The sequence below is a fragment of the Colobus angolensis genome, unplaced genomic scaffold (genome assembly GCF_000951035.1).
Source record: "Colobus angolensis palliatus isolate OR3802 unplaced genomic scaffold, Cang.pa_1.0 Scaffold386, whole genome shotgun sequence".
Taxonomy (NCBI): Eukaryota; Metazoa; Chordata; class Mammalia; order Primates; family Cercopithecidae; genus Colobus; species Colobus angolensis.
Window position 1 is genome coordinate 2,080,551 of NW_012117221.1, and position 15,699 is coordinate 2,096,249.

A 15,699-nucleotide genomic window follows, 5' to 3' on the forward strand; every position below is an offset into this window, starting at 1 on the left:
ATATAAGTTAAGCAACATATTATAATTATTTTAAATATGAAATTTAGAAACATTTTGCCAATGTCCACATGTAAATACCATTTGGAATTTGATCAGAATGATGGTAAGTTTATACAATTAATTTAGGGCAAATAGCTATATTTACATTACTGAGTATTCTCATTTAGGAGTGTGGTATGCCATTCCTTTTATGTAGATCTTATTTTATGCCTGCTAGTAAACTTTGATGATTTCTGTCTTACATGTTTCTTTTTTTATTAAGTTTATGACTAGATGTGTTTTTTGTTTTGTTTTGTTTTGTTTTTGAGACTGAGTCTCATTCTGTCGCCCAGGCTGGAGTGCAGTGGCGCGATCTCGGCTCACTGCAAGCTCTTCCTCCCGGGTTCACACCATACTCCTGCCTCAGCCTCCTGATACAGGCACCCACCACCATGTCTGGCTAATTTTTTGTATTTTTAGTAGAGACGGGATTTCACCGTGTTAGCCAGGATGGTCTCAATCTCCTGACCTCGTGATCCGCCCAGCTCAGCCTCCCAAAGTGCTGGGATTACAGGTGTGAGCCACCGCACCCGGCCGACTAGATGTGTTTTATAGTCATTGCTGTTGTTGCAAGAGTATTAATTATAAGATAGTTATTACAGGAGGCTAGAATGTCCATAAAACATAGCGATGCAATTAATTCCCTTGTTCCTTATTTTAATAAAACTGCTATTAATTTCTTTAGAATTTTTACATTTTAGAGTTGAACTATGTAATTTTTTGGATCATATTAATCAGATTTTTTAAAGTGTATTCTTTATTGAGATAGTTTATAGAAGTATAATTTATATACAAGAAACTGTACCCCTTTAACCATATAGTTCAGTTAGACAAAAGTATCAACTATGTAACCACTACCCCAATCAAGACATAGAATGTTTTCACCACCCATAAAGTTCTCTTATGCTTTCTTTCCTTTTTTGAGATGGAGTCTTGCTCTGTTGCCCAGGCCGGAGTGCAGTGGCACAATTTCGGCTCACTGCAACCTCTGCCTGCCGGGTTCAAGCAATTCTCCTGTCTCAGCCTCCCAAATAGCTGGGACTACAGGTGCCTGCCACCACGCCTAGCTAATTTTTGTATTTTTACTAGAGATGGGGTTTCACCTTGTTGGTCAGGCTGGTCTCGAACTCTAGACCTCAGGTGATCCACCTGCCTTGGTCTCCCAAAGTGCTGAGATTACAGGTGTGAGCCACCACGCCCAGCCCTGTTATGCTCATTTATAATCAATTCCCCATTATCTCTGAAGGCATCGCTGTTCTGATTTCTCTGACCATAGCATACAACTAGTTTTGCTTGTTCCTGAATCTCATACTCATGAAATTGTGTATTATATACTGCTTTGTGTCTGACTTCTTTTGTTCATCGTAACGTTTTTGATATTCATCCATATTGCTACATGTAACAGTGGTTTGTTCCTTTTCATTGCCGCTTTTATTTGCGTGGTTGAGATGGGAATAATTACGTGAAGTAGGTAGGGTCAAGCTCCCCCTCATTTTGCCCAAGAATTATAAAGCAATTCATTTGAACAACTGCAGTATCAAAAGGAAAGTTAGTATAGAAATGTTAGGCCACTCAAGATGACTGACTCATCAACCACAGCAACAAAAAAGTCAGATACCAGCTTTAGACACAAAGGATCAACCAAATAATTTATTTCTGCAATTTGTAGTTTATTCCAATTTTGTTTGGTATTATACCTCCTAGTTATTGAGAGGAATCAAGTCTCATCAATCATAAATCATTAATCCTTGCCAACAAGTATTTTTTTCCATTTTATTTGTTAACAAGTTGTTACTACTATATAATAAAGCCATTTCATTTTATTGTATTTATATGCAACAACTGCTTTACAATATTCTACTAGATTTTTGATTGATAGTCTGTGGTTCCTCTGATGGAAATAATATGGTCTATAAATAATTATAAACTATTATATATTGTTTATATATAATATAAAACTATAAATCTTAATTAGATTGTACTCTTTCTTAATTGAAATTTCGGAAACTTTTACTAGAATTAAAATTAAATTTTATCTTTGTGTGCTAGCACAAAATACATTTATTGACTAACTTTCCAACATTTATGTCCCAGTTCAGTTTACATGCATGAGCCACAGATGTTCTTTCTTATATTGAAAATAATTCACCTTTTTTAAAGAAAAAAAATCCCTTTCACTGAAATTTTAAATCTATTAGAAAATCATAGTTATTTCCTAAATCTATGTCATTTGCAGTGTACATTTAAAAATGTATTTCTAATTCCCATTGTTACTTAAATAAGTAGTTTTATTGGGAAAATGTTATTTTTAAAAATCCTCATCGTCATTTTGTTCCAATTGAAGAAAATATAATCTAAAAATTTTTACATTTTAGTATTTTATAGAGGTTTTCTTTTCTCTGATATATAATTAAAAATAAAAATTGGCATTTATAAAGATGTAGTCTCTTCCATTAACATACAAAATTCATATATGTATGTTCAATCCTTTCTGCTCTTAAATGAGTATTATCTATTTGATCCAATAGTTTAATAGTGATATATCGAAATTTTCACAATAATTGTGTTTCTAAGAATGTTTTCTTGCAATTCTGACTCCTACTTTTTGCACCAAGAAACATTAAACTAAAATTGAATTTACTGCTGATAATTGGTAAGTTTGATCTTCATTTTTTTGTTATATCTTTTGAAAAAGTCTCTGTTTGCCTTTATTCATCAAAGTAGTTCAGAAGTTGTCAACCATTTTATATTCCAACTCTACTTGCTTGTGAGATTTTTAAAAGCATGCTATCACTCATGGTTTTCTAATTATTAGGTTGGTGCAAAAGTAATTGTGGTTTTTCCATTAAAAGTAATGGCAAGAACCGCAATTACTTTTGCCCCAACCTAATATAAGCAGTCATTCAATGATGTGTGCCTCTTTGCATGAATGACATGGAATTTTATTTGTCCAACAAATATTTATTGATCTCCTTCTGGGCTCCAAGTACTACACTATTTAGGATATATTAATGAACATAATAAACAACTTAAATATAACTTTAGAAGGTGTTAAATGTCATGGAAAAAGAAAAAAGGAATGCTCGGGTAAGGAAGACCGGGAATACCAAAGGAAGAGGAGAAAGTTGTAACTTTAAAAATAAGGTATTCAGGGTAGACCTAATTAAGTTAGCATAATTGTACTGAATCTTCCACACTTGTTCTTTGAAACTTTATCTGAAATTATAAACCATATTTGTATTGTTCAATTACATTTTATTTGCATATGCTCAATTTTTGGAATATTATTCTTAGCTTTTACATTTGATTTCATAATCATATATAAGTAGATACTTGGAGAAGTTTACTATGTTACCTATCATTGATACTCATTGTCATTCATTTCAAATAAAATCTTTCTTTTTCTTAAATTCTTAATTTAAATTCACTTCTTGTTTATTCATCTCTTCTTTACTCATCTCTCATTCAGGTGGAGTAGGTATTTTTCACATATAAAAAAAATTCTGTCTTTGTACATATGTGTTTTTGACTGGGTATTTAAGTCTGTGTTAACATAAGTGTTAGCTTTTGCGTTAGTTCTCCTCAAACACTATGGACTCTGACCAATTATTTTCTGACCATGTTGTAATGAAGAGGAAGCAGAAAGCAATCCTGACTTTTGTTCCTTTGTAAGGAACATTTTCCTCTCTCCAGATTGTAGAAAGATTATTTATTTAATTGTTGAGATTCAAAATATTTGTAAAATTCATTTGGGGATAGATTTATTTTGTTTTCTTTCATGTAATATAAAGAATATAAACATAATAGGTAATATGCCCTAAACATTATGCCCTTTTCATCTTAAAAATGTTTTCTTATACCGTATCTTTGATTATTTTCTATTTTTTATGTCTCTGGTTCTCTTGCTGAGAAACACTATTATTTGACTTTGCATTTATTACTTGCTCCACTTTATCAGTTATTTCACACATTATTTTCATCTGTTTAGCCTTTCTTGCATTCAATTAGGTCCTTTCTTTCCACATTCAATTGAATATTTAGTTCAAATTTGTTTATTTCTTGCAGTGCCATTTGTTTTCTATTTTCAATGAAGATTGTAAGTGTTGGTTTTATTTTTTGTGGTTTCTATTTTCTGTAGTTACTTCCATGTTCAAATTATCCCACTTTTCAGTCTATAGTTCATCTTGATTTGTTTTTTTCTTGTGAAAATCTCTGCTATAGAGGGCATGCTTTAGTGCATGACAATGAAAACAAAGCAAACCAAAAGTCATTCATTAATGTGTTCTTCTATTTAGAATAAAAAATTTCCCACGTATTTGCTGCTTCTGCATAATGTGGAATATGGAATTTTTTTCATATATCCCATATTGATTTTTGCACATTTTATGCTGTCTGCATGCAAAAAAAAATAATGTGTTTATACAACCCAGGGGTGGAACCAAGATAAGCAACTCTCCTCAGGTCCTTTACCTACTCAGAAGTCTTGAAAGCCCCATTATACTCCCTTCTCCCTCACACCCACCAAGAATTATAAATCCCATTGTTATCTTCATATAAGAATATATTTGCATCTCATCACATTCATATGCACAGTCTTTTATTCTATGCATGCTCCATTAGCTCATATTGGCAAGTTAGGAAAGCAGGAGTGTGGCAGTAAGTATTTAAAAAGACACCATTGTGGCATACACACACACACACACACACACACACTCACAATTTCCTCCTCTCTGAATCCTTCACATACTGAATAAAGGACATCTGCTACTATTATGTTTAATTTATTTAATTATCTTTAATTTCCTCTTATTATTAACCCTAAATACCTTAATTTGAAATTAACCAGGTTTTTCCTATGCAGTCTGTCCTATTTTCTATCAGGCTTAAGCAAATACTAATCTGCAAAATTCCAAGTAGTACAGTTAGTGTTTCTTCAGCCCCTTCACTCATAATACAACATGTAGATGAACATAACAGCTTCATATTCAAACAGATACTACCTTGGCTTTCTCAGATAGAAGCACACATAGCCACGGGACAGGATTCTGTGCCTCAAAGTAAGGGCTGAGTAAGGACCCACATGCCCTCCTCTAAGCTGTCAGGGAGGCGGTGCTGTTCCGTTTCAGAGGACAAAGCACACAGAGGTCCAGACTATGTTCCTCAAGCCCTGCCCATTAGCCCCAAGATCGTAGAAAAATCTTCCAAGCTGGAAACTGATTGACAATGATCCTGACTTTCAGTAGGTGTGTTTTTTAAACTCTGTATACCTTATTTCTCTACCTGTGTTGTTATTTGAATATGGAGTTGGGAGAAGACATATCAGAGATTCCCAAACTAACACATTTTAAATTTGACGTTTTTTCCCTTAGACTAACATTAATTGTATTTCACAACAAAATGAGAGATCATTTCATCTCATGGGACAGTACACTAGATTTCATGAAATCTCATATTATTTACAGTAAAGAGTTTCTTTCATAAACGCTTTTTTCAAGAACAGACAATTTACTATGATGATGTCTTGAAAACACAGAATTTAGGCTCTGCCACAAATTTGCTTTAACATGTTATGATTCATCAAGTTTTGTTCTCCATATACTATTTTAGAGAGTACTGCTTGGCAGTAAAGGAACTCTTCTGTGCAAAAGAATGGCTGGCAATGGAAGAGAAGACCCACAGAGGACTCTACAGATCTGAGATGCATTTGCTGATGGTGCCAGAATGCAGCAAGCTTCCCAGCATGCACTGGGACCCTACAGCCTGTGCCAGACTGCCACATTTAGGTAACAAAGAGTTCTCCCAAGACTTTGTAGGTTAAGAGAAATTTACTATTTTGAAGAAACTGAGGTGTGAACTTAAAGCTTCTAACATTTCTAGGCATTTCTAATTTTTTTTTTTTTTTTTTTAGTTCTGCCTTCCTTAGATACCTACTAGTGGAATCCTAATGCTATCCTAATTGCACAGATTAGGATAAAGATTTATTTCATTTGCTCTAAAATAAACAAAACAGCACTTTTAATTACTGCTTGACATTTTAGATTCTTTCATAGGGAATTTTATGAGAGCTTGTAACATTTTCTGGAATGTGCAGAAAAATGGCTAAGAAGCATCTCATATTTTGTCAGAAGAGTGGAATAAAGGAATAAAGTCCTTTTTCTTAGCCAAGAAAGCATGCTAAAATAAGACACATGTTTGAAAATGCTGATCTCACAAAACAAAACTGAATTGCTTCATGTTGCTTTAATGAACTCTGTAAGGAACTATGTTGTTATCCCTAACAGCTGGTGTAATTTCAAAGATCCAATTCTTTCACATTCGAATGCAAAGAATGTTTTCCAGTTGTATATTAAAAAGCTGAAAGAGAACTTGCGTTTCCTAGCACTCTCTCACAGACTATGTGAGATATCTGGATGCTCACTTAAAACAAATTTTTATCCTTTCCCCTTCAGATTATAACAAAGAAAACCCAAAAAGTAAGTAATTGTGTTTGTGCCCTTGAAACCTTATGTGTATGTAATTGGATTCATGCATGTGTGTTTACACTCATATATCCTGATGCCCAGAACAGAAAGTACAGCCCCTCTCAAAGGCTTCTCACCATACTCATCCAGTGTAGAACATGAGGGAAGGTCATGGAAGGTCTCAGTTTGTAATGTTTAATTAGACCGTAGAGAGTACCATATTTAGCGAATCATACAAATACTGTCTCCCACCTCCAGGTCATTAGCCTGTTTTATTTCTTATATGTCTGTAAAGCAAGCCAAATTTAAAAAGTCACCTTTTGATTTTATATTCTTGATTTGGTATAATCTAACTATGTATAGATGAAACCCAACATTTATTGCTTCATTGAGCCAATTCGTGATCTTCATTTGTGACAACAGATCTCTCTTTTGGAGGTTAGGTATTTTTTTAAGACAGCTGATTTCCAGTATAAAGTTTATAGGATCAAATCAAATGGCTCTAAAAAGGTCATCACAAAAATAGGAAATAATTCAAGAAGGTTGCTTGAAAAGGGATGTCCTACGAAATTACTTGTATCAGATAGTGCTTTAACCTGTCAGAATGCAAAAATCCTCAGGATGAAATTAGAAAAGTTTTTCATGTCAATTAACTTCCTCTGGTCTCAGTGTTCTAAGCCTTAAATCACACTTACTTCCTATAATACATATTCCAGCCCTAATCCCCTCTGCACTTGGCTAGGTGCCAGGACTTGATTTTTACCAGCTTGCTTAACGGACCAACACTTAATGTATTAAAAGAAAGAATGTTACTGGTCCTAGCTGAATCACTCAGAGTTATTAAACAAGAAGAGTTATGGAAACCTTAAAAATCTCTTATTCTGGTAGCCTGTCAAATTGTTATTCCCAAATCGAAGGAATAAAAAAGAAAAAATTTCAATTCTTTGTTATATGAGCAGCCAAAGTTTACTTTGATTGGACTTTGAATTGATTACTCTGCTCTTTGTTATCCATCAATTGTTTACTCAGTCATCCATTCAAACATTCATGGAGGGTTTACTGTGTGGAAGGACCAGACCATTCATCTTAAATTAGACAGGAACAATACACAAAAATCATCCACATTTTTGCCTTTCACACTAATTGTAAAGGAATTTTGAGCAGCGCAAACTAGCTACAATAATAAATTTTCTAGTCTTTAAAAAAAAGCTTTATGAAATCTTTGATACATGTAAGAAAATGAGCTCCTAATGTCATGAACTGACTGTTTAAGTGGAAAATAGAGTAGGGAATGTCTGAAAGTATGCTCCCTGAGTTAAAGGCAATTATTGTTAAAAAAGTTGGCTTTAACAGGTGAATAGTGAAGCAAAGAAAACATCCTTATTAGGCAGTGTCCTATATTTTATAGGAGCATGTAAAGACCTCAAATATTTTCCAAAGAGTGTCTTGATTTCTGAGTAAACTCTAAAGAATATCACCAGCTCATTTGGAGGGGTCACAAAAGAGCTGTTAATCATTTGTTTATCTTTGTATTATTTTCTTCTTCCTTGAGCACAGGGACTAGAATTTCAGTAGTTTTCCTTTTTTATAATTTCTTTGGCTGAAGTGAAACATCTTTTTGAGCAAGCAATGCCTTTGTGCTAGTTACATTATTTGCCTGCTAAGCAAGGATTACACTATTCCCCTCTTCCGTGAGACTGCACATACTTTACTACAGAAACACTCAGCAGTGAATCTGTCTTCTATTTCAGAGCTTCTGTGGAAAAAAGGATTATCTGTCTTAATCATTGAAATAATGATTTGCTATTCTCTTGAATTCTTTTTCCTTCCGTCTTCGCTCTTTCTATACATATACATGGAGAATGAAGGACCCAATGAATGTACCCAAATCCAAACTGATTATAGTGTGATACACACATTATCTCTCCTAATACTCCCAATAGTTGTACAAAATTAAGTACTATGAATGTCCTCCATTTTACCTACAACCCAACATGAGAAAGAGAGATTAAGCAATGTGTCCAATTTTACCCATCTAGTAAGGTGATAAGCCAGAATTTGAACTCACATCAATCTGATTCTGGCTCTGTCTTCAGAGCCAGAATGTTATACCTCATGCCTTTCTGTTATTACTAACATTTTTAAAAAAATTCTAAGACTGCATGTGTAATAAAGCTTAACTGATTGTTTAACTGGTTCATTCTTGAATAAATACCACTATCTTTTTACATTTGTTTTAATTGATTATTCTTAAGAAGGTCCAATTGATAAAAATTGTATTGTTCACAATTTTAAATCACCCAGGCCATGTGATGATTCGACTTTTTGTTAACGTTTAAATGAATACATGCTTTGTGTCCCAGACCATTTTTCCATAATGATCAGCTACCATTTTGCCCACAAATGAAATCATAAAGTGTCAGTGTCTCTCTGTGTGTGCGTTCGTGTGCATGTGTGTGTGTAAAACTCATGCATTATTTCATAATTGAAATGTAGTTTGGGTAATTTTGTGGTAATATTAAAGTTACACGTTCATAGAAAATTGGAGTTTAAAGTAACTTTAACAGGTATTTTATCCAAACTCTCCCACAATGAAAGAATCTTTTCTAGAGCATCTCTGACAGAAACATTCCTTTTTCCCTCCTGAATTTGTTTCTTAATTCCTTTGTAGAATGCATTAATTATTTGAACAATTTAGCTATGTAGAACTAAATTCTGGTTCTCTAGAACTTCAACAACTGATCTTCACTATGTTTCTTTGATTTATTTATATTCTATATGACAGTCCTTGAAATATTTGTAGACAGGCACTCAATCTCTCTGTAGTCTTCTCTTATTCACATTAAATATCTCCAATTTTCAAATTTTTCTTTTGCAACTGACTTCCAATATCCTCACCTCCGTGTTTACTCTTTACTGGCTGCACACAAGCCTGAGAATATCCAGAATAGAACACAATGCACAGAGCATGATTTGATCAGAATTTCAATGCAACCATATTTTCTGTGACAAGGCCTTGTTCTTTTATGAGTATAAACTCATGCTAGCTGGCTAATAATCTCATGACATTAATAGCCCTTCTATACACATGAGTTTACTGATTTCATTGATTTTCTAATACATTTTCTACTAGACCAATCCAATTCATAATTATTTTTATTACATTCTTCTAGCATTTATAATAATTTGTAATTTGTATGTTCTGTGTTCTATGTACTATGTTCTATGAGGCATGGTGATCCAAGACACTTTTCTTCTTATATGAAACCTTTTATCAATGTAAAATGTCACTCTCGTCTTGTTTTAGTGCTTTTAGCTTTAAATTTCTAGTATTAATAATGGTAATTTTTTCCTTGTATTTACATTAACCTAGAACCTCTTTGTTCCTCTTTTATTTTTCTTTTCTTATAAACAACATATACCTGGGTTTACTCCAGTCTGATAGCTATTTTCTATTAATAGGAGGATTTAGCCTGTTCATATTTTATATAACAACTGATACACTCTATTTTATCCCTACTATCTTAACTGTACATTTTCTATTCACTTTATGTTTTTGCTGCTTCTTTTTCCTTTTCTTTACTTGTTACTGGTTATGTTTTCTCCACTGCTAAGTGAAAGTCAGACCACAATTCTTTCTACACATTGCAGTGCTCTATTTATTCCTCATTTCTGCCCACCCCATGGGACTTCAGAATCTCCAGTGAGATCCTCAGAATGCTCAGATCCTCTTCCTTACCTCCCCTAGTACTCTTAGGTTTCTCTTTGCAGAGTGATTCTCAATATTGAGTCTCATCTAGTGAATTAGCCAAGACTCCACCCATCGCAGCCCATTTACGTTTATATTGAAGTCACTTTCTGATTCAATTGTTATTAAGAGTCGCCTCATGTATTTCCTCAGAAGGGAAAATGTCTTGGGAGACAGAATCCCTGAAGCCTTGTATATTATCAAATTGTTTTCTTTTATTTGGGTAGTTGAAAGTTGTATTAGCTGGGAATGGAACTCCTGAGTGACATTTCTCTGGGTGGTTTATAGATGTGATTTCACTCTTTTCTAGCTTCTAATGTGTGAATTTTGTCCAGTGTGAATTTTGTTTATTGTTTTCCTGTAAGTAATTTATTCTTTCTAGGTAGAAACTTCTAGATTTTTCTCTTTATCTGTGATATCTGTATGATGAAAATCCTGTTTAATGATGTGCTATTGAACATCTCTTTCCAACTCCATGATCAGGGCTTCACGTTGGGAGCTTGACATAAGCTATGAGGGGAATCTTTATCCCATGGAAATCAGGATGGCAGACAGATCTTTCTAATGCAAAAAGTTGATTATGCTATTACACCTCTTAAAACACTCCTATGAGACCCTCCATTTGCTGCACGGCATAGTTCAAATTACTTAAATTGGTATACAAGGACTTTTCTCACTAAACCTGATATCTGCAGCCTTACCTGTAGATACTCCCCAACTCCAACAATGAAACTTCTAGGTGCACTTTTAGCAAGGTATCACATCTGCTTAGTTCAGATCTTGGTATATGCTATTCCTTCTTTGTAGAATACTGTCTCTCTACCCTGACTCCATTCTACTCCCTTAATTCCCCCATCCCACACATACCTTTTTTTTTTTTTTTTTTTTTGAGACGGAGTCTTGCTGTGTTGCCCAGGCTGGAGTGCAGTGGCGTGATCTCGGCTCACTGCAAGCTCCGCCTCCCAGGTTCACGCCATTCTCCCGCCTCAGCCTCCCGACTAGCTGGGTCTACAGGTGCCCGCCACGATACCTGGCTGATTTTTTGTATTTTAATAAAGATGGGGTTTCACCATGTTGGCCAGGATTGTCTCAATCTCCTGACCTCGTGATCCGCCCACCTCGACCTCCCAAAGTGCTGGGATTACAGGTGTGAGAAACCGCGCCCGGCCCTCACCTTTTTCTTAGTCTGTTCAGGTTGCTATAACAAAATGCCACAGACTGGGTGGCTTATACCACAGAAATTTATTTCTCACAGTTCTGGAGTCCAAGAAGTCCAAGATCAAGGCGCCAGCAGATTTGATATCTGGTGAGGACCCATTCCTCATAGACAAGGTGTCTTCTCCCTGTGTTCTCATGTGGCAGAAGGGGCCAGGGAGCTTTCTTGGACCTCTTTTATAAGGGCATTAATCCCATTCATCAGGAATCTATCCTTATTCATTTCAACTTATGAATTTGGGGGAAAGACACAAAGACTCAGATCATCATAACGTTCAATTGGTTACTGGCTACTCACCATTTATATTTAACTTACAGTTATTCACTCTAGAAAACCTCCCCAGTATGTCTAAACCTGAGTTAGTGCCAGCCCTGAACGCTCATAAGCATCATGTTCTTACTACTCTTATAATGCTTCTTATATTTTGTTTTATTTCTCCATTTACTCACTTGTGTCTCATGACAAGCAAAGGCTTGTCATGTTCACCATAGTTTTCTGGATACCTAACAGTCAATATTGATTTAGTGAATGCATTTACACATGGATGAATGAGTGCATAAACTCCTGTAGTGTTCAGAGGAAAAGAATAAAGAGAGAAAATGGGTGAGAGAAAAGAAAAGATAAAAAGGAAAAAGAATGAAGATTCAAAGTGATCGTTTAGATCCAAAGAGCTCATTAATGTAGTTCAAGGGAAGATCAGATCAAATCAGAAGCAGTCATCAAGGAGTAACAAAACAAAACTATCTTGAAGGAAAGAAACATTTAAATCCATAAAGCAAAAGTATTGTTCCAACTATGTCATTTCTTGCATTAAAAAAAAACTCACTAAATCATCATAGATTTTTCTTTTTAACATGACATTAAATTCTACTTTCTGATTCTTCTTAGAAAAATTAACCTTATATTTACTAATGAAATTACACTACCAATTTTATAAATTACATTATATTCCCTCATGCGTTATATACGGTGTGAGCTGCTCTGTAAACTCCAAACACAAAAATAGTTGTTTCACCCTATCTTTTAATAATTGTTCCAACTTTATTCTTAGCAGAAAGCAAAGCTCTTCAATTTAAGCCCCCCACCCACCCATCCATCTTAGATCAAGAAAACTTGGGATGACTCATTCCAAAGAGAATCAGACTAGCTTTCAAGTTGGTCAGAGAGGAACCTAGTCAGTCTGTACAGTCCACCACTTCTGTGGTGCCAGATGAGGCATACTATCACTGGTCTTGCACAGATGTTTTACTGCTGTGCTGATGTTCTTCCAGTTCCAGGTGCCTGCCTGAGTCACAGTGGTGACCAGGCCTGGCCTCTGCAGGCTTCAAAATCACTTGCTTAGCCATTGGTACTGAGGGCATTATCACTGGGTCCACTTCCAGACTAGGTCATATATGGGGAGTCTCTTGTAACCTCCAATTTTGCAAGTGTCCTATTTCAAATGGCTTTAGGCATCTACTGCCATAAAGGTTTTATTTTGACTTTGTAATATGTTATATTAATATATTCCCTTATATTAAATCATTATTCTCTGACTATAATGCAGTCAGTTGCTAATATTTCATTTAGGATCTTCTAAACCTAGGCTGTATAATCTATGTATGCACTCTTCTGCGTTAACATTGCCAGGTTGTGCTATTAGTATTATAATAATTTCTAAAATAATTTGAAAGACTTTTCTCTTACTGGAACATATTATAAATATGGAAATTTTATCTCTTTCAAGACTAAAAGAATGTCTTTTATAATGTAATGACTTAAAAATCTAGCTTCCTGCCTATGGCAATATTTATATTTTCTATTGCTTCAAATTTGGTGATTAATATGTTCCTATCATTTTCTTTAAGGTGTGAAATATATAATTACATATTATTTTAATTAACTTTGAATCTTATAACATTTTTATCGTTTCTAATTTTCTATGTTTGTACCCTTTCTATCTTTTTAATTAAAATTCCATTGATTAGACTACTATATGAATATTTATAAAACCAACTATTGATCTTTTAATTTTATCATTTGTGTTATGTGTATTCTAACATTAATTTCTGCTTGTGTATGGCTGTTACTTTATTACCTATTATCTTTTGTTTTCTGTAGTTATTGTTTCTTACCCAAAGTCTTGGGTTAAATGTTCAGTTGATTCACTTTCATTCTTTTTATCGAGTGAAAGGAGATAACACTATGACTTTATCTTTGAGCACAACTTTGGCTAAATAAAATACACACTCTTAAGAGGCTTGTGTCTAATCTGTAACTATGGTTACTCTCTACTTTTTGATAAAAAGATCATTGATTTTTTTCTTTTTTAAAAATGCCCCATTGGATTTTATTTAATCTATTATTAATTGCACTTTGGCCATTAAGTAGATATGCATAATTTCTGCTTTTAAAATTTATTGAGATTAATCCACAGATATTTGAAAAGAAGGTTTATTCCCTATTTTGGGGTACAAAGGTCATTCTTAGCTATTAAAACATTGTTGTTGATTATTTTAAAATACTCTGTATCCCTGTTTTTGTCTTTACTCAATCTATTAAAAGGATTTAAAATGTGATTAATAAGGTTATTTTACTACATATACAATGGACTTTGTACTCTACAAATAGTGGTATGAGTATGGCATCTTTTGTTTTCCAAAAGTAATGCTGATTTTACTTGTATACATATCACATTGGACTTTTAAATTGAAGTTTGACAGGAGTTGTTTTTAGATGGACTTTTTCTCATTTGTGTCCTAATATTTTCATTTTTCATCTTCTTTCATGATTTTTTCTTCTGTTTGTAAACTGACAGTAAATGTGTATAAAAGTTCAGCTCTAGACAATCCTGATGTCAAGTGTAATTACATGAAAATATTTTATTTGATAATTTCCATGATTTATGTCAGGTCATAGATAACATGATTACATGATTCAGTATAAATGGCACCAGACCAAGATCTGCATTTATCTCAGGGGGGAAAAAAAAAAACCTGTTTCCTCTCTCTGACTCTCATCTTTAAAATTCTATTATTCTACTACCTGGATTTACTTACAACTAGACCTTATTGAACTTTATAGATATATAACCAGGGAGAACCTGATACATAAATATATCCTTAACATGAAATTTATTTTACTGATTGCTTAAATACAAAAATAAATTGCTTCTTAAAGGTTTGAAAATGAATAATTATTGTTTACTTACAGCATTCCCACCAATGACATCCTCAAAGCCAAGTGTGGACATTCCAAATTTGCCTTCCTCCTCCTCTTCTTCCTTCTCTGTCTCACCTACATACTCCATGACTGTAATAATCTCCATCATGTCCAGCTTTGCAATATTTGTGCTTCTTACCATAACTACTCTCTATTGCTGCCGAAGAAGAAAACAATGGAAAAATAAGAAAAGGTGAGATTCTAGTTGCAGCTAACCATGTGTAGTAATATTTTAAAACCTCATGTTTAATACAGAGTTGGTATGACACGAGGAATACATATGACACTGCAACTCTCTAAATATATCCGTAGCCCTGCTTTAAAATTAAGTACCCCCAACATGATCTTTACAAATGTCAATGACTTTTTGGCATAGGATCAAATCAAATGCCCTAGGGTTACTGTTTCACAAAAGGTAAAATCTAAACAATAATTTGGAGGAAAATGGCTATTCCTGCTCCTTGTCTTCTCTCTCAGGCTCGTTGCCATTGCTGGCTTGGAGAGCTAAACATTTCTGAGAAAATGTGCCTTTTGACTCCAGACCAAACAAAATATTTTATTGCTCTCAAACCGAAGGATCTTTGGCTGCCTAAGCATAATTTGTTTTCGTTACTCTTAAATGCCATATTTCTTAGAATCTAAGTCTAAGTACAAAGATCGTACCTACTTCTGAGCTCATTCCTGATCTTGCCTGTCTTGCCTGCAGAGAATCAGCAGCAGTAACCCTCACCACACTGCCTTCTGAGCTCTTACTAGATAGACTTCATCCCAACCCCATGTACCAGAGGATGCCACTCCTTCTGAACCCCAAATTGCTCAGCCTGGAGTATCCAAGAAATAACATTGAATATGTGAGAGACATTGGAGAGGGAGCGTTTGGAAGGGTGTTTCAAGCAAGGTAAAGTTATGTATGGAAAAACAATCTCCATTGAAATATGTTATGTCTGAAAAGCTACCAAACTATTAGCTTGGTATATATATAATATTAGCTTTATATATATACACACACAGAGTATATATATAATATATATACA

At 34.2% G+C, this 15,699-nt stretch overlaps 1 protein-coding gene across 3 annotated transcripts in view; it reads left to right on the forward strand.

Annotated features, from left to right (window-relative positions):
• The window catches only part of MUSK (muscle, skeletal, receptor tyrosine kinase), a 132,241-nt gene that overhangs the window by 106,563 nt on the left and 9,979 nt on the right, over nucleotides 1-15,699 (forward strand). For 2 of the 3 annotated variants that reach the window (XM_011954607.1, XM_011954609.1), the window contains 3 exons: nucleotides 5,647-5,822; nucleotides 14,657-14,858; nucleotides 15,372-15,563. In XM_011954607.1, coding sequence (XP_011809997.1) covers nucleotides 5,647-5,822; nucleotides 14,657-14,858; nucleotides 15,372-15,563 — 570 coding nt within the window. Of the gene's footprint in view, nucleotides 1-5,646; nucleotides 5,823-6,488; nucleotides 6,513-14,656; nucleotides 14,859-15,371; nucleotides 15,564-15,699 lie in introns of all 3 variants that reach the window. The other variant, XM_011954606.1, reaches the window with a different exon arrangement.